General features: G+C 46.6%; 1 protein-coding gene across 1 annotated transcript in view; it reads left to right on the top strand.

Moving 5' to 3' along the window:
* The window catches only part of SLC15A3 (solute carrier family 15 member 3), a 115,038-nt gene that overhangs the window by 61,790 nt on the left and 27,621 nt on the right, over positions 1-25,627 (top strand). The window contains exon 5 of the mRNA XM_069233033.1: positions 17,196-17,364. Within this exon, the coding sequence (XP_069089134.1) occupies positions 17,196-17,364 (169 nt within the window). The remainder of the gene's footprint in view (positions 1-17,195; positions 17,365-25,627) is intronic.

Raw genomic sequence — 25,627 nt, 5'->3', positions numbered from 1 at the left:
TGCCAGTGAGACTGTTTCCTGACCATCAGCAAACCCTGTCTTTACCACTGAAAACCTCTACTCACAGCTCCGCCACCGTAGCACCTGTGATCTGAAGCACCTTTTACTCTGCCATTAGCACATCCAGCCCTTTCACGCAGCTCTACAGATGCACCTGGGTCCTAACTTGTAGTACCTATTCTAGTCTCAGAACAAGACCCCACATGCAGCCCTCACAACTCGTGCAAAGTTTGTGTTGAACTGGTTCTCCCTTGAAATGTCAGCACTCCTGCATGGCCCGCTTTCTCTCCATCCTTTCCCTTGTCTTCCTGCCTCCCTGTTGAGTCACTTCCTTTATTCTACCAGGAGATCTAGCAGCAGCACTGAGGAACAACTCCGGTTCCTTAGCTTGGGTGGTAAAGCGCTGCAAAGCTGCAGGCTAGGAGGAACATGGGGGCAGATTTGTCAGTCTTTCATGCAGCCCAACACTGCGGCAGCCATGAGCCGTATTGAACATTATACTGCACATTCCTGTCCTTTCCTAGCGCTGCCGCACTTTGGGCTGCCTGGCACCACTGCAGCACCATTGCAGGATGGTGCAAGGGTGCCCGTGTTATAGGAATGATTGTTTTTTTGCACACAGGGGCACCTTCCTGCACCAAAACAATCCTCAAAGGCATTTTCCCCAATCTGGGCTGCAGAAAACGAGGAGAAATAAAGATATTTCCCCTTGTTACGCCTCCCCTGTGGAGGCGTAGCATTTTGACACACTCCCATGTCTACCAGTAACGGTAAATCTGAGAATGCACCAAAAACCAAGGGTGGATGTGTGGGAACACCCACACTGCACCCGTGTAACGCCTCCCTGTAACACAAGACAAGGATTTGCGCTGTGTTGCATTATTCCAGATTTATCATAGGCATAAGGATATTTACAAAACAGTGCAAACAGTGTAAAGCACCATAGAGATTAGTGGCCCTAGGGGGAGCACAAGCCATATAATAAAAAAATGGAATGCGAGAGTTGGACCACCACCTAGGTAAGTGGAGTATGTAGATGAGCACTGAGGGTACTAGGAAAGCACAAAGGTAAGTACCACAACACCCCCAGTGACCAGGAATGCAGGAGTAAATCACTAGAATTTCCCCAGAACACCCAATTAGAAGAAAATAAGAGAATTGCAAAACCCAGAAATGACTGTAAGTGGATTCCTGAAGAGGAAGACCCTTGGAGAGAGGGGACCAAGTCCAGAAGAAGCAGCAGAGTTCAGTGGGGGCAGGAGCCCCTACCCACCAAGCTGAGAATGCAGGAGTTAGTCGACGATGAGGAAAAAGAGTCAGCACTGCAGCCCTGGAGTCGGAGTCAAGTTCCTGGAGGATGCAGATGATGCCCCGCGGCAGAAGGAAAATTGCAGTCAGGTTTGCGTGTCCCGGTTCTACCAACAAGCCTTGGCACAGGCAAAACTTGTGGTTGGAGGAAAGTGGTGCTGCTGGGGTCCAGCAAGGCCCAGGAGGACTCAATTGAAGGGGAGGAGTCAGAGGAAGCCCTCAGCATCACAGAGAGCCCACAGAAGTACAGGCAGCACTCACAGAAGTCCCAGAGGACGGGGACACATGTTGCAAAAGGATCCCACACAGCACTACGAAAAGGAGTCCCCTGCCACAGGAGAGCCACTCAGGGAGCGGTGCATCACTGGAAGAAGTGCTGGGGGCTGGATCTACATGAAGTCTGAAGACTCCTTGGAAGAAGTGTCAACAAGCCTTGGCAGCTGCAAAAGACGCAGTGCATGGGGGTCATGTCCTGCATGAGAAGGCAAGGGCTTACCTCCACCCAAATTGGACAGCTGGTAGAGAGGACCGAAGGAACCACGTCCGACCACCACGCATGATGCAGGATCCATGCAGCTCAGCAGTAGAGGGGATCCACGCAGCCGGTCGCTGTTGCATTTGGTGCCTGCAGATGCAGGGAAGTGGCTCCTTTACTCCAAAGGAGATTTCTTCTTCTTTCCTGTGCAGACGGAAGGTGGGCTATCCTCAGAGGATGCATGACTGGGGAAATGTTGCAGAAGCTGGAAGGAGCTGTGGAAACAATGTTGCAGGCAAAGTCTTTGTTGCAGATTGTTGGGTCCTGGAGAGTCCAGATGCAGTTTATTTGGTCAGAAGTTGAAGTAAGGGATGCAGAGGAATCCTGCTGGAATCTTGCAACCCAAATCTGAGGAACCACCCAAAAGAGAGACCCTAAGTAGCCCTGAAAGAGGGACTGGTCACCTAGTAGAGTGACCACCTATCAGGAGCGGGCTCTGACGCCACCTGCCTGACCTGGCCAATCAGATGCTCCCAGAGTTCCCTGCCAACCTTGGATTCAAGATGGCAGAACCCAGGGACACTCAGGAGGCGCTCTGGGCACCACCCCTGGGGCAGTGGCTGTAGGAAAGTACCATCTTGCCTGGCATGTTACCCCCATTTTTCACTGTATATATGTTGTTTTAGTTGTATGTGTCACTGGGACCCTGTTCTCCAGGGCCCCAGTGCTCATAAGTGTGCCTGAATGTGTTACCTGTGTAGTGACTAACTGTCTCACTGAGGCTCTGCTAATCAGAACCTCAGTGGTTATGCTCTCTCATTTCTTTCAAATTGTCACTTACAGGCTAGTGACCAATTTTACCAATTTACATTGGCTTACTGGAACACCCTTATAATTCCCTAGTATATGGTACTGAGGTACCCAGGGTATTGGGGTTCCAGGAGATCCCTATGGGCTGCAGCAATTCTTTTGCCACCCATAGGGAGCTCTGACAATTCTTACACAGGCCTGCCACTGCAGCCTGAGTGAAATAACGTCCACGTTATTTCACAGCCATTTTACACTGCACTTAAGTAACTTATAAGTCACCTATATGTCTAACCTTTACCTGGTAAAGGTTAGGTGCAAAGTTACTTAGTGTGAGGGCACCCTGGCACTAGCCAAGGTGCCCCCACATTGTTCAGGGCCAATTCCCCAGACTTTGTGAATGCGGGGACACCATTACACACGTGCACTACATATAGGTCACTACCTATATGTAGCTTCACAATGGTAACTCCGAATATGGCCATGTAACATGTCTATGATCATGGAATTGCCCCCTCTATGCCATCCTGGCATAGTTGGCACAATCCCATGATCCCAGTGGTCTGTAGCAAAGACCCTGGTACTGCCAAACTGCCTTTCCTGGGGTTTCACTGCAGCTGCAGCTGCTGCTGCTGCTGCCAACCCCTCATACAGGTTTCTGCCCTCCTGGGGTCAAGCCAGGCTTGTCCCAGGATGGCAGAACAAAGGACTTCCTCTGAGAGAGGGTGTTACACCCTCTCCCTTTGGAAAATGGTGTGAAGGCAGGGGAGGAGTAGCCTCCCCCAGCCTCTGGAAATGCTTTCATGGGCACTTTTGGTGCCCATTTCTGCATAAGCCAGTCTACACCGGTTCAGGGACCCCTTAGCCCTGCTCTGGCGCGAAACTGGACAAAGGAAAGGGGAGTGACCACTCCCCTGACCTGCACCTCCCCTGGGAGGTGTCCAGAGCTCCTCCAGTGTGCTCCAGACCTCTTCCATCTTGGAAACAGAGGTGCTGCTGGCACACTGGACTGCTCTGAGTGGCCAGTGCCACCAGGTGACGTCAGAGACTCCTTCTGATAGGCTCCTTCAGGTGTTGCTAGCCTATCCTCTCTCCTAGGTAGCCAAACCCTCTTTTCTGGCTATTTAGGGTCTCTGTCTCTAGGGAAACTTTAGATAACGAATGCAAGAGCTCATCAGAGTTCCTCTGCATCTCTCTCTTCACCTTCTGCCAAGGAATCGACTGCTGACCGCGCTGGAAGCCTGCAAAACTGCAACATAGTAGCTAAGACGACTACTGCAACTCTGTAACACTGATCCTGCCGCCTTCTCGACTGTTTTCCTGGTGGTGCATGCTGTGGGGGTAGTCTGCCTCCTCTCTGCACTAGAAGCTCCGAAGAAATCTCCTGTGGGTCGACGGAATCTTCCCCCTGCAACCGCAGGCACCAAAAAGCTGCATTACCGGTCCCTTGGGTCTCCTCTCAGCACGACGAGCGAGGTCCCTCGAATCCAGCAACTCTGTCCAAGTGACTCCCACAGTCCAGTGACTCTTCAGTCCAAGTTTGGTGGAGGTAAGTCCTTGCCTCACCTCGCTAGACTGCATTGCTGGGAACCGCGACTTTTGCAGCTACTCCGGCCCCTGTGCACTTCTGGTGGAAATCCTTCGTGCACAGCCAAGCCTGGGTCCACGGCACTCTAACCTGCATTGCACGACTTTCTAAGTTGGTCTCTGGCGACGTGGGACTCCTTTGTGTAACTTCGGGTGAGCACCGTTTCATGCATCCTCGTAGTGCCTGTTTCTGGCACTTCTCTGGGTGCTACCTGCTGCTGAGAGGGCTCCTTGTCTTGCACGATGTCCCCTCTACCTCCTGGTCCAATTTGCGACCTCCTGGTCCCTCATGGGCCACAGCAGCGTCCAAAAACGCTAACCGCACGATTTGCAGCTAGCAAGGCTTGTTGGTGTTCTTTCGGCAGGAAAACACTTCTGCACGACTCTCCACGGCGAGAGGGATCCGTCCACCAAAGGGGAAGTCTCTAGCCCTTTTCGTTCCTACAGAAACCTCAGCTTCTTCTGTCCAGTAGAAGCTTCTTTGCACCCACAGCTGGCATTTCCTGGGCATATGCCCATCTCCGACTTGCTTGTGACTTTTGGACTTGGTCCCCTTGTTCCACAGGTACCCTAGATTGGAAATCCACCGTTGTTGCAGTGTTGGTGTGTGTCTTTCCTGCATTATTCCTCTATCACGACTTCTTTGTCTTTGGGGGAACTTTAGTGCACTTTGCACTCACTTTTCAGGGTCTTGGGGAGGGTTACTTTTCTAACTCTCACTATTTTCTAATAGTCCCAGCGACCCTCTACAAGGTCACATAGGTTTGGGGTCCATTCGTGGTTCGCATTCTACTTTTGGAGTATATGGTTTGTGTTGCCCCTATCCCTATGTGTCCCCATTGCATCCTATTGTAACTATACATTGTTTGCACTGTTTTCTAAGACTATACTGCATATTTTTAGTATTGTGTACATATATCTTGTGTATATTTCCTATCCTCTCACTGAGGGTACACTCTGAGATACTTTGGCATATTGTCATAAAAATAAAGTACCTTTATTTTTAGTATAACTGTGTATTGTGTTTTCTTATGATATTGTGCCACTTGTGGTACTGTAGTAGCTTCACACGTCTCCTAGTTCAGCCTAAGCTGCTCTGCTAAGCTACCATTATCTATCAGCCTAAGCTGCTAGACACCCTATACACTAATAAGGGATAACTGGGCCTGGTGCAAGGTGCAAGTACCCCTTGGTACTCACTACAAGCCAGTCCAGCCTCCTACATTGGTTGTGCAGCGGTGGGATAAGTGCTTTGAGACTACTTACCACTCTTGTCATTGTACTTTTCATAAGAGAAAAATATACAAAACAAGTTCAGTGTGTGTACACATAGCTAAAACATTTTGCATTTCCTCTTTTCACTCTTTTCTAAAGTGCTGAAAAGTACTTCGAAACTTTCAAAAAGTTCTTAAAAGTTTAAAAAGTTTTTTTCTGTCTTTCCAAAAAGCTCTGACAAACTTTTTTCTCTTTTTCTATCACTTTAACTCTCTCTAAAAATGTCTGGCACAGGCCAAAATGTTGACCTGTCTAAGATTGCATATGATCACCTTAGCTGGAAAGGAGCAAGGAGTCTCTGCATAGAGAGAGGTTTGAGTGTAGGGAAGAATCCTTCCTTGGAATTGTTACTTAACATGCTTAGAGAACAGGATAAGGCTAAAAGTGCCCCATCTGTTGAAAAAGTAGCTAATGGTTCCCAATCTGATCCAGGGACTCCCCCAGGAAAAGGTTCAGGAAAGAAACTTCTTAGCCTGCCCATTACAAGACAGTCTAGCATAGTTGTTACTGAGGTGGAGTCACATCATACAGATGATGTGCTCTCACATTACACTGTCAGCTAAGCTGTTAGGGTGCCCTCTGTAAGGGACAGGTCTCCTTCTGTTCATTCCCATCATACCTCTGTATCTAGGAATGTCCCTCCCACCAACCCTGATGACAGATTGTTAGAAAGGGAACTCAATAAGTTGAGGGTGGAACAAACCAGACTGAAGCTTAAAAAGCAACAGCTGGATTTGGATAGACAGTCTTTAGAAATAGAGAAGGAAAGACAGAAGTTGGGTTTAGAAACCCATGGTGGCAGCAGCAGTATTCCCCATAGTCATCCTGCAAAAGAGCATGATTCCAGGAATCTGCATAAGATAGTTCCCCCTTATAAGGAGGGGGATGACATTAACAAGTGGTTTGCTGCACTTGAGAGGGCCTGTGTTGTACAGGATGTCCCTCAAAGGCAGTGGGCTGCTATCCTATGGCTATCATTTAGTGGAAAAGGTAGGGATAGGCTCCTTACTGTGAAAGAAAGTGATGCCAATAATTTTACAGTACTTAAGAATGCACTCCTGGATGGTTATGGCTTAACCACTGAACAATACAGGATAAAGTTCAGAGAAACCAAAAAGGAGTCTTCACAAGACTGGGTTGATTTCATTGACCATGCAGTGAAGGCCTTGGAGGGGTGGTTAAATGGCAGTAAAGTTACTGACTTTGAAAGCCTGTATAACTTGATCCTGAGAGAGCATATTCTTAATAATTGTGTGTCTGATTTGTTGCACCAGTACTTGGTGGACTCTGATCTGACCTCTCCCCAAGAATTGGGAAAGAAGGCAGACAAATGGGTCAGAACAAGGGTGAACAGAAAAGTTCATACAGGGGGTGACAAGGATGGCAAGAAGAAGGATGGTAAGTCTTCTGACAAGGGTGGGGACAAATCTAAAAATGAGTCTTCATCAGGCCCACAAAAACACTCTGGTGGGGGTGGTGGGTCCAAATCCTCCTTTAATCAAAACAAAGAAAAGAAACCATGGTGCTATTTATGTAAAGTAAAAGGCCATTGGACAACAGATCTCAGTTGTCGAAAGAAAAGCACCAAGCCTCCTACCACTACAACCCCTACTGCTACACCTAGTGTCCCTACTAATAGCAGTGGTGGTGGGAGCAAACCTACTAATAGCCAATCCAAGGGAGTAGCTGGGCTCACTTTTGGTAACTTAGTTGGGGTTGGTCTGGTTAGGGAGACCACAGAGGCTGTGTTAGTCTCTGAGGGGGCTATTGATTTAGCCACCTTAGTTGCTTGTCCCCTTAATATGGATAAGTACAAGCAGCTACCCCTAATAAATGGTGTTGAGGTTCAGGCCTACAGGGACACTGGTGCCAGTGTGACTATGGTCATAGAGAAACTGGTCCACCCTGAACAACACCTACTTGGTCACCAGTACCAAGTAACCGATGCTCACAACACACTTAGCCACCCCATGGCTGTTGTTAATCTCAACTGGGGGGGGGGGGTTACTGGTCCAAAGAAAGTTGTGGTAGCCACAGATTTACCTGTAGACTGTCTACTAGGAAATGAATTGGAGACATCAGCTTGGTCAGATGTGGAGTTGGAGGCCCATGCAGCAATGCTGGGCATCCCAGGGCATATTTTTGCTTTAACCAGGGCTCAGGCCAAAAAGCAAAAAGGACAGGGAAGCGTGGATCCTGGAACAATGGACCAAGTGCTCCCTAAAGCTAGGGCTAGTAGAAGCAAACCACTTCCTACTATCCCTCCCTCTACAGTGGATTCTACTTCTGAGGAAGAAGAATTCCCTCCATGTGCAGAACCTACACCAGAGGAGCTTGAAGCAGATACTGCTGAGCTTTTGGGTGAAGGGGGGCCTGCCAGGGAGGAGCTGAGTGTGGCACAGCAAACCTGTCCCACATTAGAGGGTCTAAGACAGCAAGCTGTCAAACAGGCTAATGGGGATGTCAGTGACTCTCACAGAGTTTACTGGGAGGACAACCTCTTGTACACTGAGGCAAGGGATCCTAAACTTGGAGCTGCCAGGAGATTAGTGATTCCTCAGGAGTACAGAAAGTTCCTCCTAACTCTTGCACACGACATTCCACTAGCTGGGCATCTGGGACAAATGAAAACTTGGGACAGACTTGTTCCCTTGTTTCATTGGCCTAGGATGTCTGAGGACACAAAAGATTTTTGTAAGTCCTGTGAAACCTGTCAAGCCAGTGGAAAGACAGGTGGCACCCCAAAGGCACCCCTTATTCCACTGCCTGTGGTTGGGGTTCCCTTTGAAAGGGTAGGGGTTGACATAGTTGGCCCCCTTGACCCTCCTACTGCTTCAGGCAATAGGTTTATCTTGGTGGTAGTGGACCATGCCACAAGATATCCTGAAGCTATTCCTTTAAGGACCACTACAGCTCCTGCAGTGGCAAAGGCCCTCCTGGGAATATTTTCCAGGGTGGGCTTCCCAAAGGAAGTAGTATCAGACAGAGGAAGCAATTTCATGTCTGCATACTTAAAGGCCATGTGGAAGGAGTGTGGTGTGACTTATAAGTTCACTACACCCTATCATCCACAAACTAATGGACTGGTGGAGAGATTTAACAAAACTCTCAAAGGCATGATTATGGGTCTCCCTGAAAAACTCCGCAGGAGATGGGATATCCTGTTACCATGCCTCCTTTTTGCCTACAGGGAGGTACCCCAGAAGGGAGTGGGCTTTAGCCCCTTTGAACTTCTTTTTGGACACCCTGTTAGGGGTCCACTCACACTTGTCAAGGAGGGTTGGGAACAACCTTTAAAAGCTCCAAAACAAGATATTGTGGACTGTGTACTTGGCCTCAGATCAAGGATGGCTGAGTATATGAAAAAGGCCAGTAAAAACCTTCAGGCCAGCCAAGAGCTCCAGAAGCAATGGCATGATCAGAAGTCTCTTTTGGTTCAGTACCAACCAGGGCAGAAAGTGTGGGTCTTGGAGCCTGTGGCCCCAAGAGCACTCCAAGATAAATGGAGTGGACCCCACACAATTGTTGAATAAAAGGGTGAAGTCACCTACTTGGTTGACTTAGGCACTGCCAGGAGTCCCCTTAGGGTGCTCCATGTCAACCGCCTGAAACCCTACTATGACAGGGCTGATCTCACCCTGCTCATGGCAACTGATGAGGGACAGGAAGAAGACAGTGATCCTCTACCTGATCTCTTCTCTTCCACAGAACAAGATGCTCTTGTGGAAGGTGTAGTTTTGGCTGATTGTCTTACTTCTGAGCAGAAAGACCATTGCATAAATCTCCTAGATCAATTCTCTGAACTCTTCTCTACTGTGCCAGGTACCACTTCTTGGTGTGAGCACACTATAGATACTGGAGACAGCTTGCCTGTCAAAAGTAAGATCTATAGGCAGCCTGACCATGTCAGGGACTGCATAAAGCAAGAGGTCCAGAAAATGTTAGAACTAGGAGTGGTTGAGCACTCTGAAAGTCCATGGGCTTCTCCTGTGGTACTTGTACCAAAACCCCATTCCAAAGATGGAAAGAAGGAAATGCGGTTTTGTGTAGACTACAGAGGTCTCAACCTGGTAACCAAAACTGATGCTCACCCTATACCCAGGGCAGATGAGCTCATAGATACACTGGCATCTGCCAAGTATCTAAGCACTTTTGACTTGACTGCAGGGTATTGGCAGATCAAATTGTCAGAAGATGCTAAACCTAAAACTGCATTTTCAACCATTGAAGGACATTACCAGTTCACTGTAATGCCTTTTGGATTGAAAAATGCACCTGCCACTTTTCAGAGGTTGGTGAACACAGTCCTGCAAGGGCTGGAAGCTTTCAGCGCAGCATATTTGGACGATATAGCTGTCTTTAGCTCCAGCTGGGATGATCACCTGGTCCACCTATGGAAAGTTTTAGAGGCCCTGCAAAAGGCAGGCCTCACTATCAAGGCTTCAAAGTGCCAGATAGGGCAGGGTAAGGTGGTTTATCTGGGACACCTTGTTGGTGGGGAACAGATTGCACCACTTCAGGGGAAAATCCAAACAATTATTGATTGGGTTCCCCCTACTACTCAGACTCAGGTGAGAGCCTTCCTAGGCCTCACTGGGTATTACAGGAGGTTCATTAAGAACTATGGCTCCATTGCAGCCCCTCTTAATGACCTCACATCCAAGAAAATGCCTAAAAAGGTATTATGGACAGCAAACTGTCAGAAAGCTTTTGAGGAGCTGAAGCAGGCCATGTGCTCTGCACCTGTCCTGAAAAGCCCTTGTTACTCTAAAAAATTCTATGTCCAAACTGATGCATCTGAATTAGGAGTAGGGGCAGTCCTATCACAACTTAATTCTGAGGGCCAGGATCAACCTGTTGCTTTTATTAGTAGGAGGTTGACCCCTAGAGAAAAGCTTTGGTCTGCCATTGAGAGGGAGGCCTTTGCTGTGGTCTGGGCACTGAAGAAGTTGAAGCCATACCTGTTTGGCACTCACTTCATTGTTCAGACAGACCACAAACCTCTACTTTGGCTAAAACAAATGAAAGGTGAAAATCCTAAATTGTTGAGGTGGTCCATATCCCTACAGGGGATGGACTATACAGTGGAACATAGACCTGGGAGTAGCCACTCCAATGCAGATGGACTCTCCAGATATTTCCACTTAGACAATGAAGACTCATCAGGTCATGGCTAGTCTTATTGTCCTTCGTTTGGGGGGGGGGGGTTGTGTAGGAAAGTACCATCTTGCCTGGCATGTTACCCCCATTGTTCACTGTATATATGTTGTTTTAGTTGTATGTGTCACTGGGACCCTGTTCTCCAGGGCCCCAGTGCTCATAAGTGTGCCTGAATGTGTTACCTGTGTAGTGACTAACTGTCTCACTGAGGCTCTGCTAATCAGAACCTCAGTGGTTATGCTCTCTCATTTCTTTCAAATTGTCACTTACAGGCTAGTGACCAATTTTACCAATTTACGTTGGCTTACTGGAACACCCTTATAATTCCCTAGTATATGGTACTGAGGTAACCAGGGTATTGGGGTTCCAGGAGATCCTTATGGGCTGCAGCAATTCTTTTGCCACCCATAGGGAGCTCTGACAATTCTTACACAGGCCTGCCACTGCAGCCGGAGTGAAATAACGTCCACGTTATTTCACAGCCATTTTACACTGCACTTAAGTAACTTATAAGTCACCTATATGTCTAACCTTTACCTGGTAAAGGTTAGGTGCAAAGTTACTTAGTGTGAGGGCACCCTGGCACTAGCCAAGGTGCCCCCACATTGTTCAGGGCCAATTCCCCGGACTTTGTGAGTGCGGGGACACCATTACACGCGTGCACTACATATAGGTCACTACCTATATGTAGCTTCACAATGGTAACTCCGAATATGGCCATGTAACATGTCTATGATCATGGAATTGCCCCCTCTATGCCATCCTGGCATAGTTGGCACAATCCCATGATCCCAGTGGTCTGTAGCACAGACCCTGGTACTGCCAAACTGCCTTTCCTGGGGTTTCACTGCAGCTGCTGCTGCTGCCAACCCCTCAGACAGGTTTCTGCCCTCCTGGGGTCAAGCCAGGCTTGTCCCAGGATGGCAGAACAAAGGACTTCCTCTGAGAGAGGGTGTTACACCCTCTCCCTTTGGAAAATGGTGTGAAGGCAGGGGAGGAGTAGCCTCCCCCAGCCTCTGGAAATGCTTTCATGGGCACTTTTGGTGCCCATTTCTGCATAAGCCAGTCTACACCGGTTCAGGGACCCCTTAGCCCTGCTCTGGCGCGAAACTGGACAAAGGAAAGGGGAGTGACCACTCCCCTGACCTGCACCTCCCCTGGGAGGTGTCCAGAGCTCCTCCAGTGTGCTCCAGACCTCTGCCATCTTGGAAACAGAGGTGCTGCTGGCACACTGGACTGCTCTGAGTGGCCAGTGCCACCAGGTGACGTCAGAGACTCCTTCTGATAGGCTCCTTCAGGTGTTGCTAGCCTATCCTCTCTCCTAGGTAGCCAAACCCTCTTTTCTGGCTATTTAGGGTCTCTGTCTCTGGGGAAACCTTAGATAACGAATGCAAGAGCTCATCAGAGTTCCTCTGCATCTCTCTCTTCACCTTCTGCCAAGGAATCGACTGCTGACCGCGCTGGAAGCCTGCAAAACTGCAACATAGTAGCTAAGACGACTACTGCAACTCTGTAACGCTGATCCTGCCGCCTTCTCGACTGTTTTCCTGGTGGTGCATGCTGTGGGGGTAGTCTGCCTCCTCTCTGCACTAGAAGCTCCGAAGAAATCTCCTGTGGGTCGACGGAATCTTCCCCCTGCAACCGCAGGCACCAAAAAGCTGCATTACCGGTCCCTTGGGTCTCCTCTCAGCATGACGAGCGAGGTCCCTCGAATCCAGCAACTCTGTCCAAGTGACTCCCACAGTCCAGTGACTCTTCAGTCCAAGTTTGGTGGAGGTAAGTCCTTGCCTCACCTCGCTAGACTGCATTGCTGGAAACGGCGACTTTTGCAGCTACTCCGGCCCCTGTGCACTTCTGGTGGAAATCCTTTGTGCACAGCCAAGCCTGGGTCCACGGCACTCTAACCTGCATTGCACGACTTTCTAAGTTGGTCTCCGGCGACGTGGGACTCCTTTGTGTAACTTCGGGTGAGCACCGTTTCATGCATCCTCGTAGTGCCTGTTTCTGGCACTTCTCCGGGTGCTACCTGCTGCTGAGAGGGCTCCTTGTCTTGCGCGATGTCCCCTCTACCTCCTGGTCCAATTTGCGACCTCCTGGTCCCTCATGGGCCACAGCAGCGTCCAAAAACGCTAACCGCACGATTTGCAGCTAGCAAGGCTTGTTGGTGTTCTTTCGGCAGGAAAACACTTCTGCACGACTCTCCACGGCGAGTGGGATCCGTCCACCAAAGGGGAAGTCTCTAGCCCTTTTCGTTCCTACAGAAACCTCAGCTTCTTCTGTCCAGTAGAAGCTTCTTTGCACCCACAGCTGGCATTTCCTGGGCATATGCCCATCTCCGACTTGCTTGTGACTTTTGGACTTGGTCCCCTTGTTCCACAGGTACCCTAGATTGGAAATCCACCATTGTTGCAGTGTTGGTGTGTGTCTTTCCTGCATTATTCCTCTATCACGACTTCTTTGTCTTTGGGGGAACTTTAGTGCACTTTGCACTCACTTTTCAGGGTCTTGGGGAGGGTTACTTTTCTAACTCTCACTATTTTCTAATAGTCCCAGCGACCCTCTACAAGGTCACATAGGTTTGATGTCCATTCGTGGTTCGCATTCTACTTTTGGAGTATATGGTTTGTGTTGCCCCTATCCCTATGTGTCCCCATTGCATCCTATTGTAACTATACATTGTTTGCACTGTTTTCTAAGACTATACTGCATATTTTTAGTATTGTGTACATTTCCTATCCTCTCACTGAGGGTACACTCTGAGATACTTTGGCATATTGTCATAAAAATAAAGTACCTTTATTTTTAGTATAACTGTGTATTGTGTTTTCTTATGATATTGTGCAAGTGACACTTGTGGTACTGTAGTAGCTTCACACGTCTCCTAGTTCAGCCTAAGCTGCTCTGCTAAGCTACCATTATCTATCAGCCTAAGCTGCTAGACACCCTATACACTAATAAGGGATAACTGGGCCTGGTGCAAGGTGCAAGTACCCCTTGGTACTCACTACAAGCCAGTCCAGCCTCCTACAGTGGCAGACAGGGTAGTGGTCACTCTCCTTTCTATTGTCCAGTTTTGTGCCAGAGCAGGGACTGGAGGTCCCTGAACCAGTGTAGACTGGTGTATGCAAGGAGGTCATCAAATGTGCCCTTCAAAGCTTACCAGTGGCTTGGGGAGGCTATCCCTCCCAAGCCATGGAATACCTATTTCCAAGGGGAGAGGGTGTAACACGGCTCTCACAAAGGAAATCCTTTGTTCTGCCTTCCTAGGCTTGAGCTGCTCAAGCAGCAAGAGAGGAGAAACCTGTCTGTGAGGTGGCAGAAGCTGGAGCTGCCTGGAAAACATCAGAAGGCTGTACTGGCAATGCTGGGGGTCCTCTAATGAGCCCCCAGATTGCATGGAATCATACTTCCAATACTTGCAAAAGTATTGTGGTATGATTGCAACATGTTTGATACCAAGCATGCCTAGGTTCAGAGTTACCATTATGTAGCTGGACATAGGTAGTGACCTATGTCCAGCACATGCGTAAAATGGTGTCCCCACACTCACAAAGTCCAGGAAGATGGATCTGGAGTTTGTGGGGGCACCTCTGCTAGTGCAGGGGTGCCCTCACACACAGGTACCTGCACCCTACCCTCTGGTGACTTATAGTGACCTGGTGCAATGACCTATAGTGAAAATGGGTGCGTGCACCCGGTTCATGCAGACTACAATGGCAGGCCTGCAGAACCCTTTGCATGGGCTCCCTATAGGTGTCAGAATAACTGCTGCAGCCCATAGAGATCCCCAAACCCCAATGCCCTGGGTACCATATACTAGGGGCTTACATGGGGGGACCAGTAAACCAACTGTGGGGATAAAAAGCTACCAGCAACCAAATTTAGAGGAGAGAGCATAATCACTGGGGTCCTGGTTAGCAGGATCCCAGTGAACACAGTCAAACACACTGACAAACGGGCCAAAAAGTGGGGGGTAACCATGTTAGAAAGGGCTACTTTCCTACACATGTTTGATGTGTACTCTTCACTTTCCAGAGAGTAAGCAGACCACTGCACATTGTGACACCACCTGTGGCATTACAGCGTATTCCTGGTAAGGCATAGTAACAATGGCGCATGTGGTTTAGAACTTCGAATGTTTGCCTAGGGTGGGTTCACTACACTACGAACAAAAGCCCAGTCACTTCATTTTCTGGGATGTCCTGGGTAAGAGATGTTTGACAACTTGTCACAATGTTGTCTCAGGATTACAAGAGCTGGACACGCACAAGAGGTCGGTTAATTCTACAAGTACACAAACATGTCTGTGTGGCTGTTTTTCCAAACACCCTCTTTGAGTACAATGGATGCTGATTTCCGAGTTCAGTATTAGTTCCCATGTACTGCAGCTAACTCTCTAGTACCACAGTCCTCTCAAACTCCAAGACAGGTTGGACTGACTCCAAGGTAAAATGCATGTCTTCAGTGTTTGCTATAGAAATTGAAGAAAGACTATGTATTAGGTTCTTTGAGGACCCTCCACTAAGTGTTATTTACTAGTGGTTAGGCTGAGATCTTAGTTTTAGGTTAGTCTAACTTAAATCAAACAGTCTTGAGCACTCACCCAACATTTCTGGATGCCCACCTCCTAGTGCACTGAGACATCATTTAGTCATAGAGAGACAGCAACCTGCAGGAGAAATGCTCATTGTATGTGTGGCCAAAACTGAACAAAGATGAGAGAAATTGTTGTATTTGCCAGAGTAGGAACAAACGTCATTTATTAGTCTGTAACCTTAAATAATGACCAAGACCACTGGCAGCCAAATGCTATTTAGACACTGTTTTGATTAAACTCTCCAGTGAGAGCACAAGAGCCAACTCACCACTTTGCACACAAGCAGCATGAAAGGGGTGGGATGACCTACTAGGAAGTTGGCTTTCAGTTCTCTCAATTCGTAGATGTATCTTTGCATCTTTGGAGCTCACTTGCCACCAGCAAGAACTCAGTGTTCCGCAAGAAGATGCAACGTCTGATTAAAAGGGTTGACAAAGATATATATATATATGTATATATATCTATATATATATATATGCATCTAAGGTGAAATCTACTCAGGCGAGGAGTAGATGTGTGCCGGAAGAGAGACAGAGTTGGGGTAGTCATCATTGTGACTATGGAAGAGGGGCCTTTGGGACCGGTCTCGAGTGTGAGACGCCACCTGGCCAAGTACAGGCCACGCAAAGGAAGAACCAGTGGAATGAAGTACCAGGAGTGAGGAGCTGTCCTTAGAGGATTGGGTGGGACTAGGAGGTTCAAACTATCGGAGTGTAGATCTCGAGTGGCAACTGAGAGGTCATTAGAGAGGTAGTTTGGGAGGAGACGTTGATTGTTTTGGAGACTAGAATCAATATTTGTATACAACTTTCTTTTTAGCGGACAACCAGCCTTCCTGATGGTCACGGCATGAGTCGGAGGTGCTGGGGGTGACTAGTGAGGTTAATTTCCTTTAAAAAAAACATAGTACTTTGTCCATTGAGCCAGACCTACCAGAGGGATTTCGCATCAAACAATTTTTCCTAGGACTACTGCATCGATCAGTGTTTCAGATGTGTGGAATGAAATCCTTGGCTTGAATTTGCATATAAATATATATATATCAGTGGTGGTTGATCGCTGTTGCTCACCGGTTATGAAATAATCTCTGGTAATTATGTAATCAAGGTGCTCGCCAAGACGTCTGCGTGATAGAGTTGTAGTTTGGGTCTCGTGGGTAAAATTGATGGAGATGGGTGCCTTAGAGTCAGACAGCATCCTTGGTCCTGTTTATTGTCACTATCCCCCTCCCCATCAGCGCTTCATTTGAAAACCAAAAAAAAAAAAATATATATATATATATATAAAGTTCCAGGGCCCAAGGTATTCCCCTGCAGCCAGCACCACCCACAGCTCCTGTCATTACTGCAAAATGGCAGTGCCAGCATTACCTACTAACCATCACACTTAAAGTCTGACATTTTGGACTACTGCAGGTCACCCCAAGCTGTAGACATCACATGGAAGTCCAAATTGTATAAATCTTTTTAATACACTTAATTGCTAAACACTCGTACTAAGCTCAGAACATTGGCTGAGAGCGCCACCATGTGGTCTGCTCTCATAAACATGTGCCGGTGTTTACAAATAAGTGCTGGTGCTGAGCACCAGCAAACACTGGCACAAATTAAGCACTCCTCATGCCCCAAGACCTCTTCCTGGACCTCTGCTGCCATCCTCAGCCATGTATATTGAGGGTGTCCTCCCAGGGTGGCATTCTTGTTAGCGTCAGCAAGGGGAATGGTGCACTCAGGTGGCATTATTTGGGCACTCTCCCACTTAAGAGCCAATCTCCACAAGAGTCGTACGGCTCCTTTCACGGATTGACGAACAAATTTAATAAAGGTATCTCTAAGCGAATTCCCTTTTTTTTCACCCATTTCACTCTTTGATGAATACTCCCTTAACTGCTTGAGTGGGGTCATGTAGGAAGGCAGCACCTCCCCTTACCTCACTCCTCTGCCCCCCTCTCTACTTGCTCACCCTCTCCCTTCTCTCTCGCTCCAGATCCCAGAAGCCTGGCTGCTGATGGCCAACGTCATCGTTCTCCTGGTTCTTATCCCTCTCAAAGACCGATTCATCGACCCCTTCCTCATGCGAAGAAACTTCTTCCCATCGGCGCTGAAGCGAATGGCCCTGGGCATGTTCTTCGGCCTCACGTCGGTCTTCGTGGCAGGTACGCTTCGATCCATCTTTGAAGGAACAGTCCAGTAACAGAGGGAGGGCAGGGGAGAGAAGGATGGGTGGTCTGGGGTCTGATAATGGTGTTTTACTCATGCCCCCATCATTGATTACAAGAGGGCTTTCATCCTTTAGGCACAGCTTACCTCAGCATTACATACCCAAAGCAGTACAAGAAAGTGTGTTTTTGTCTGAAATTTACAATGCATTCGGAGGACTCATCCTTCAGGGACCTCTGGTAAAGTACAGGTAAGCACTGTGTCCAAACCGGCCCCAAATCAGGCCAGCAAGGTCCAGCGCATAGAGGGAGCAAGGGGTACAACCAGCCTAACTTTCTATTTGGTTGCACACCAAGCAGAACTCTTTCTTCAGACTTGATGACCAGGCTCAGTTAAATAGACATGGTAATACTTTAATGGCGCCTAGATCCGGGCCAGTACTTCTCAGACATACTTTAGGTGGGAAACTTAGAGTTGTCCATCAGGAGGGGACTTAAGTGACTCCCACAGTAAATATTTGGAGATATGTACTGCAGCAGAGAATGTCAACCCCAACCTCAAAGTGAACCATGGAAAATTTAGAAGGATATGATCTTTTCTTTCTGAATTAGTTACCTTATAAAGAAGCAAATAATTTGGTTAATCAGAGGCACCTATGATCTGTTGTGTCAGAAGAGAAGCCATACCAATGCTTTCCCCCGGATATAGCGGTGAAGATTTCAAACTCCCCCACCTCCCAGATTTTGCTGGTTTACTAGAAAGAGAACTATGGCCTCAGCTGTATCTTTTGAAGTCACTCTTCAGCACTCAGGATAGACAGACATTTTATGTGGACGTGGGTCTTTCTGAGATGTGCTCTTTCAATGCGTTCCTGTAATTATTGGCTGCATTTACAACAAAAATAAAAATAATTTAATCCAACCTAAAAAATACAAAGCAAAATAACACGAGTGCCTGTAAATAGGTTACTGCACCTACACAATACGTATTCCCCTTGCAAACACGGAAATTAGCAATGAATGGATGAATGATTGAATAAAAAATAATTTATATAGGACAACTTCTGCGCCATAAGAAGCTTCCTGGCGCTAAGACAGTTATGGAATTAAAGACAAAGGGGACATACACAAACATTTTGCGCAGGGTTAGCGTCACAAACGTGAGGCTAACCAGCACGAAATGTTTTTTTCCTAATTTACTTTCCCGCGCATAACTTGTTTTGCGCTTCAATGTACCCTAAAAGTAATGCAAAGCAGCGCAAAGCACTAGATTTAAAAGCAGGTGTTAAAAGGAGAAATATTCTAATTCCTCCTTTTTTTCCGGCTTTGCATGCGTGCTGCACTGTGCAGCTCACATACAATGTAGGAAAAGGGTTAAAGAGTGTCTAAGCGTAGTATTGTTTTTGTACAAGAAGGGTACCCTTGCAGCACAGAACCCATGCTAGACTCTTGCACGCACCCTTGCACTATGGCGCTAAGGTGTGTGGCGCTTGGCAGCTAAAATAAGCACCGGCGCTAGGGAGAGGGGAGGAGAGAGCCATTTCTATGTGAATATGACGCTCTTCCGCTCCCTCCTTCTCACGCAGTGCAGCATTTTTTGCTGCTACGCTGTGCTGACTATTTGGTAAATCTGGGCCAAAGTTTACAGTTCATGGAACAGGAAGCTCTTCAGTTGAGCCTTAAACAGACTTTCACTGGGGACTGTACGAAGATGGAGTGCTAAAGAATTCCAGATACTGGGGGCTAGAAAGGAAAAATATCTTCCACCAGATTTGGCTTTACGCTGCTCTTTAGGGGCGTACAGCAAATTATGATTTTCTGAAAGAAGTGTCCCAGAAGGGAGGTATTTTTTTTGTTGCTTATCTTGAATGTACATAGGTCCTTTCTGATAGAATGCTCTGTGCATGACCAAGAGCGCTTTAAACTTGATTCTAGACCAAGAGCCTGATTACGATCTTGGCAGACGGAGTTACTCTGTCACAAACGCGACGGATATCCCGTCCACCAAATACAATTCCATTGTATCCTATGGAACTTGTAATACGACGGACGGTCTATCCGTCACGTCTGTGTACAAATATAAGGTAAACAGGTTACCAGACATGCTTACTAATCTGTGATTTTAAGTCACTGATGTCCTTATCATCTAACCGTCCGCATCCGTGAACTCTAATTCCGTCATCCGTTACCTCCAGCAAAGGGCTGGTGTTAGGCAACATGCAAAATGGACTTGAAGTAACCTGCTGGCTGCAAGTTATGCCCCATATTTTCCGTCAGGCACATCATTCCAGTGGTAATATAGAGCGTACCTTAACCGCATCTGTTGGTATTACCAATGGATTTGGTGCCTTGTTCTGAATGAAACCTGTAGTGTAAAACTATGTCCTCTGAAGGGTGCAGTATTCTTAATCTTTGTGGAAATGGCTGAAGGGTTTCAAGTCTCCATTTTTCCTCATTTTATACGGTCTTAGCAGTGAAGTTGGACCCTCTGCAGAGATTACACTATGTGGATATAGTCCATGAGCTTCTCAGAACCCAGATGTGTCTAGCGGCAATGTCTGGACAGCCATGGCATCTCCCAAGACAGGCCGTACCACAGACAGACTCAGGGCAGAGGTGGGGGACAAACCACATGGCCTGATGTCTCCAAACGTTAAGGGGTCCTCTAGCCCCAACAGAGCATCCAAGGGCCCAAAGAGATGTCCATTCAGTGGGCGCTGTAGCTGAACTGGAAGATGCTGGTCCTGGAGGTCAAGAGAAATTGTTGGTACCCTGGACAACGGGACAGAGAAGGCCCTCTTTTTGTCTACGTAGCTGTAATAGTAATTCTACTGCGTAATATACTCTTAGTTAGAGACAGGGCTGTGCAGCTCTGCATGAGTCAGATAGTCCATATGCTCAGTTTCTATAGATTAAGACGTCTTGACTTTAAACCAGTGACTTGTAGAGATAAGAAAAGGAAAGGAGAACCTCTATACATCTGAAAGCTGAAGCTCCAATGAGGGATTTAATTTCCCCATCTGTTAAGGAATTTGGTGGTGAACTCCCACATGGACTAGTCTGGTCTAATACAGTCTACTTCACCATAGAGCATACCATCTAAGAAAAGGGGGAGTCACACAGGAAGAGGCGAGTTTGGAGCAGATTGCTCTGCCATCCAGGGTTGAGCCTCTCTTAGCTTAGAAATTGGTGGAACATGTGTGATAAGGCCACAGGTGTGTACCTTTGCCTAGCCCTTAAGACCTCACCAGCTTCAGGGAACTGATAGGGAGTTTCTGAGATGACATCACAACTGCATGACCCAAAACGAACCTACAGGTACCACAATCTATATGGTTTCACCAATTACCATTAACTTAGTGAAATGGTTTGATGATGTGGAAAAGGGAAGGGACTCGCCGGTAGGTCTGTGCCCTATGCTTATCTGGGGCAATCACACAGAAGCCAACCTTTAATGATAGACACTAGAGAAGGACTAACGCCAAGCTTACAGCTTGTACGAAGTTCATAGCAATAAGTGCGAGGATATATTCAGAAATAGCATTATCACCACCACTTGAACATGCCTGGAAGCAGCACTGGTGTGCACTTGACGTGGAACAGTGGGTTTACATCATAAGCACACACGATGAAATATGGCGTGCTACTCGATAACATAAATCAGAACCAGTACATGTGATCCGTTACATCTACTGTGCGGAAATAACATATTACTGCCAAAAAGTCAGGCTCTAAGGAGAGAAGGGAGAGAAAACGTAGAGATTCAGTCTCTGATTCTAGTATGCCACGTTAGCCGCTCTTCGCGCTCCCATTGTGTTATAGGTTATGCCATCTTGTAAATTGCGTAGAGTGCCTCTTGGCCCTGATTTATGACAAATTTAACACCAAGAGTTAAGATCAAGAAAGATACTCTGAGATCACGAAGAAAGAAAGAGCCAAGTCTTGGGACCTTTCCTGAATCGAAGGTGGCAGCAATCCAGTGCATATGAATTCCACAGACGAGGAGCCCACGTAGAGAACGCCCTGCCTCTTAGGTGGCATCTAGCGAAGCGAGGAATTACTACAGCAACTGAACTGGCAGAGCAGAGAGATCTGCAAGGTATGCATTTAACAAGTCTATGAGAGATGTGTTAGGCTTCTTCCAGAAAGTCAGTGATGGACTATATTTCAGGTTTGAAGGTCACATGGATGGATAGCCAATGTAGGTTCTGAAGGAGGGAAGAGACACGACAATGCTAAGAGGCACCTAAGGTCATCTTATCAGCTTGAAGATCACAGAAGATTGATTTTTCCATCCCTAAGTATAGGCTGTTACAATGCAATATCCATGCCCCTAGGATAGCTGATGTGTACATGTGCCTGTGGTTTTGGTTTATTGCTGAGTCTTGTCAGCATACATTTGATGGACATCCTCATGGCGTCTGAGGCTTTGGCCATTTAATGGCATGGCGACATTGAAGAGGACCCTTGATACAGCCAACCTCTTAAGCACGCCTTCACAAGGCCATTGATATGTTCTTTTTCTCAGCATCCTTTAGATTTTCTCAGCTTAGTTTGTGGTCTGTAAATCCAGGCCTCTCTAGGGGTCATTTTCTACATTGAGTGCCTGCGTTGTCTATTAATGTGCTGTAATCAGGTACTGCACCAGTCCACTAGAGGACATCAGGACGCCATAGTCCCAAGAACCCTTCAATCAGTGATGTCATGAGGGTTGCAGTCTGTATGCAGAGGGGTATTGGGTAAATGTGCCTTGAAATATATAGAAAAGAGAGGATTTGAGGCACATGTGCACTATTTTGTAATGGTCATATTGTTTTTTCTCCAGATATTGCATTGTCCATAGATTTGCTTGGTATTAAATTCTCCCCATCTCCAGACTGTGAATCCTTGGTGTTTTCAACACAGATGCCCAGAAGGCAAGCATTTAGTAAATGAGTCTATGCAGCCCATCCCCTGGGTTCCTCCCCTAAAACTAAGTGATAATGACATGTATTGTTCTTAAATATGGCGCAGTACACCTATCCCACCTCCCTTTGTGAACATATTTTCAGTTTTCTACTATTACTGGTGTAACTATATAAGTAAAAGTAACCCCTATGAGAGAAGACTAGCTTTGCCTCCCTCTAAATATGAATATCCCCTTCCAATTTATCTAGGAGCAGTTTCTATAACATGCCTGACCTGCTGAAGAAAGCACAGCAATAATTCCTTGTGAATCCTATGGACTAAAAAATCTATTTGGTTTCTTCATCATCCTCCACATTCAAGAAGACATCAACATCGTTGCCAAAAGGCATAGACGGGCTAAGAAGTATTGCGTTTCCGCTCAATAAAAGCAAATCCCATTTTGCGGGAATGCTTCCACCACAAGTACACCTGCTGGTCAAAATATGAAGAGGAGGGTGGCATTTAAAAAACACAAAATCAGAATCTGTTTTTGAATTCAAGGATAAAAAGCCAAAAATCTGTGACCTGGTCTAGGCCGGCATGTTCCCTAAGCGCCCTCCCAGACGACAACCTCGCCAAAACTGGTAACTTCAATTTGTTTGCCAATATCCATAAAAGTACCAAAAATAGTTGTCTATGATTGCTCTTTGGTGATTGGTGGCAGTCTGCCTCTTGGTAGTTTGTTGCTACTAGATCTCATGTCCACTGATACCCCCATAGAGTCAGCAAAGCCTACCTTAACAACCGCCCTCGTCAACGACTCTGTAAGGACCTCGACAAAGAGATTCTCATCTTATGCGGATACGACATTGGCAACATTGCTTCTTATACAGAAGTTGAATCTCATGTCATGGAGGTTTCAGTGCTACCAAAGATTGTGTTAGATCAGTGATACTCAAAGTACGGCCCGGGGGCAACATGCGGCCCTCCTGACCTTCACATGCGGGTTGCTGCTGAACGCATGCACTGGACTGCTGCTTACTTGACACATCACTAACAATCAGAAAGATATGAAATAAATGTGCAGGTGTTTATTTACAGGTTAACAGACGCAAATTAGAAGAAGCAAATAAGGTGCCCTGGACCACTTAACCTTAAGAACACATTAATTGTTAAAGAAACCTTGAAACAGATGTGCAAAAATGATGCAATTTCTTCATAATTCAAAAAAGTGTATTTTATTATCATGCATACGCGTTCCACCTTAGTACATCAGTTTATATCAGTGCACTCAGAAGAATCTTTTCTAAAACTGATAGTTTTCAAAAATGAATGTAGAAATATTCATGCGTTCTCTCACCTGGAAAAAATTGATTATTACACATCTACAACATTATAGTTTATTAAATCAAACACAAATGAAGATTTTGGACAGCGTATATCCTGAACTCTCGTATTTCAAAGTGCTCTGATTTGTGATAATGAAGAAAAAGGAGGCAAAATGAAATTAGACAATGGCCTAGGATCATACAATTTAGTCAAGTGGGGAAGCCAGGATTGATACTAGGTTTCTGGTTTCACATTGTGCAATCCTATTTCATTCCAATATAATCATCAAGTTACTTTTTACACTTCTCACTCTCAAGGCCTACCCCAAGGTGTGGTAAAGGGATAGCAATTCAGAGACAGAAAAACAGAGTATTGTCATATCTATGACTTCGTAGAGGCTAGGGGCTTCATTCACAGGAGAACACTCAAAATAACACAATAACTCACTGATCTCAACATGATTTGCTTCCCCCACCACCACCTAAACCCCTCCGCCACCCCACCCACAAAACCCCATTGTGCTGCTGGCATCAGTACAGCCCCTGGGCACACTTTAGAGCATACTTTGTGGCCCCACAGAAAATGTTTGTGAGTACCCATGTGTTAGATAAAACTGTTTTAGAGGAAGAATAAGGTGACAGAAAAAATGAGCGGAAAGCTGAAAATCAATTTAATTTCAGGTGAAGATGAAAGAACAGCAGAAAATAGCTTTTCTGAATTATCAAGTGCACCAGTTTGCTCATGCTATCCCAAGAATGGCACAGGTGGGGGAGCCTTTCTAACAATGTCTTCAATGTATGTGTAATCAGATCCAGAAAAAAACAATTCTACCAAACCCAGTACCCGACACGCGGAGAACACACGGTCTCAAGACCCAGTACTGTCAGCTCCTGCAGGACCAGTACCACTCTCACAACAAGAGTTTTCAGTCCTGGCGACTCCTCACCCACAGAAGACACCTATAGAATCTCATCCTCACATGTCAACAAACCATTTCTTGATAATCAGATTTGAAGGATTTATTTTGTACATGTTGTAAATGACCCAGGAAGGGAGGTCCATGTGGGGGAGGAATGCAACTACATCCTAATTCATGGCAGCTACCCAGACACCTCTCCTCCCCACCTGTTATCAGTCTAATGGAGAGGACAGAGCACTTAACAAATGTTAGTAATTAGTTGCACATTGTTGCAGCTAAATAATCAACAGCTTTCACCCCCTCCTCCCCCAAAAATAAACTCAAATCTCATTCTCACCATTTGCTCCAAAAATGCAACTTCTCAAGGGGATAAGACAAGTGCTCTATTCAGGAGACACTTCAGGTTGGACCATTAGGGCTTTAAGGTCCCTGTTGGAGGTCATGTAGGTAGGAAGTGTTCTGAGTAAGGAATGGCAAGGAGCTCCAGAACATGGGTGCCTTTCCAGAACAGGCCTGTTTTTTCCTTTTTTTGCAGGCTAGTATTTAAAGGAGGTGGGTGTGTTTGCTTTTCTGGGAGCACAGACATCCTGATATGGTTAGTTTCTTCTCCAGGTATTGAGAAGCCTCTGAATATATTGCTTTATATGTGATGCACGCTAGCTTGACGGGCGTCTTGCTTTGTAGATAGCCATTTGAATGAGACCAGCAGTGGAGTAATGTGGCCAGATTCCCTCTTCGTTATATGGTTTGATCAGAAACTGTCCTTTGACAGCCAAATCACAGCATTGGCTAAGAAATGGTTTGGAGTCCTTAAAACCTTAAAAAGGATCATTGATGTGCCCCCCAGACACTGCGAGGAAACTGTGGTCCAGGCCTTAATTCTTTCGAGGCTGGACCACTGCACGTTGATATATCTAGGGGTGTCCAGTCTTGCATGATGCGTCCTCAATGAGTGCAGAATACAGTGGCTCGTCTACTGATTAATCTTCCAGGCGTGTCTCCAAGGGATCCTCACTTGCCAAGCTACATTGGCTCTCATTGAAGCGAGAATCATATTTAAGGCATTATGCCACTGTTATGAAGCTCTGTCAAGCAGTGGCCCTCGGTATATACAGCCTTTCATCC

Source organism: Pleurodeles waltl, chromosome 4_2 (assembly GCF_031143425.1).
Source record: "Pleurodeles waltl isolate 20211129_DDA chromosome 4_2, aPleWal1.hap1.20221129, whole genome shotgun sequence".
NCBI classification, from domain to species: domain Eukaryota; kingdom Metazoa; phylum Chordata; class Amphibia; order Caudata; family Salamandridae; genus Pleurodeles; species Pleurodeles waltl.
This window is presented reverse-complemented; position numbering and strand designations above follow the sequence as displayed.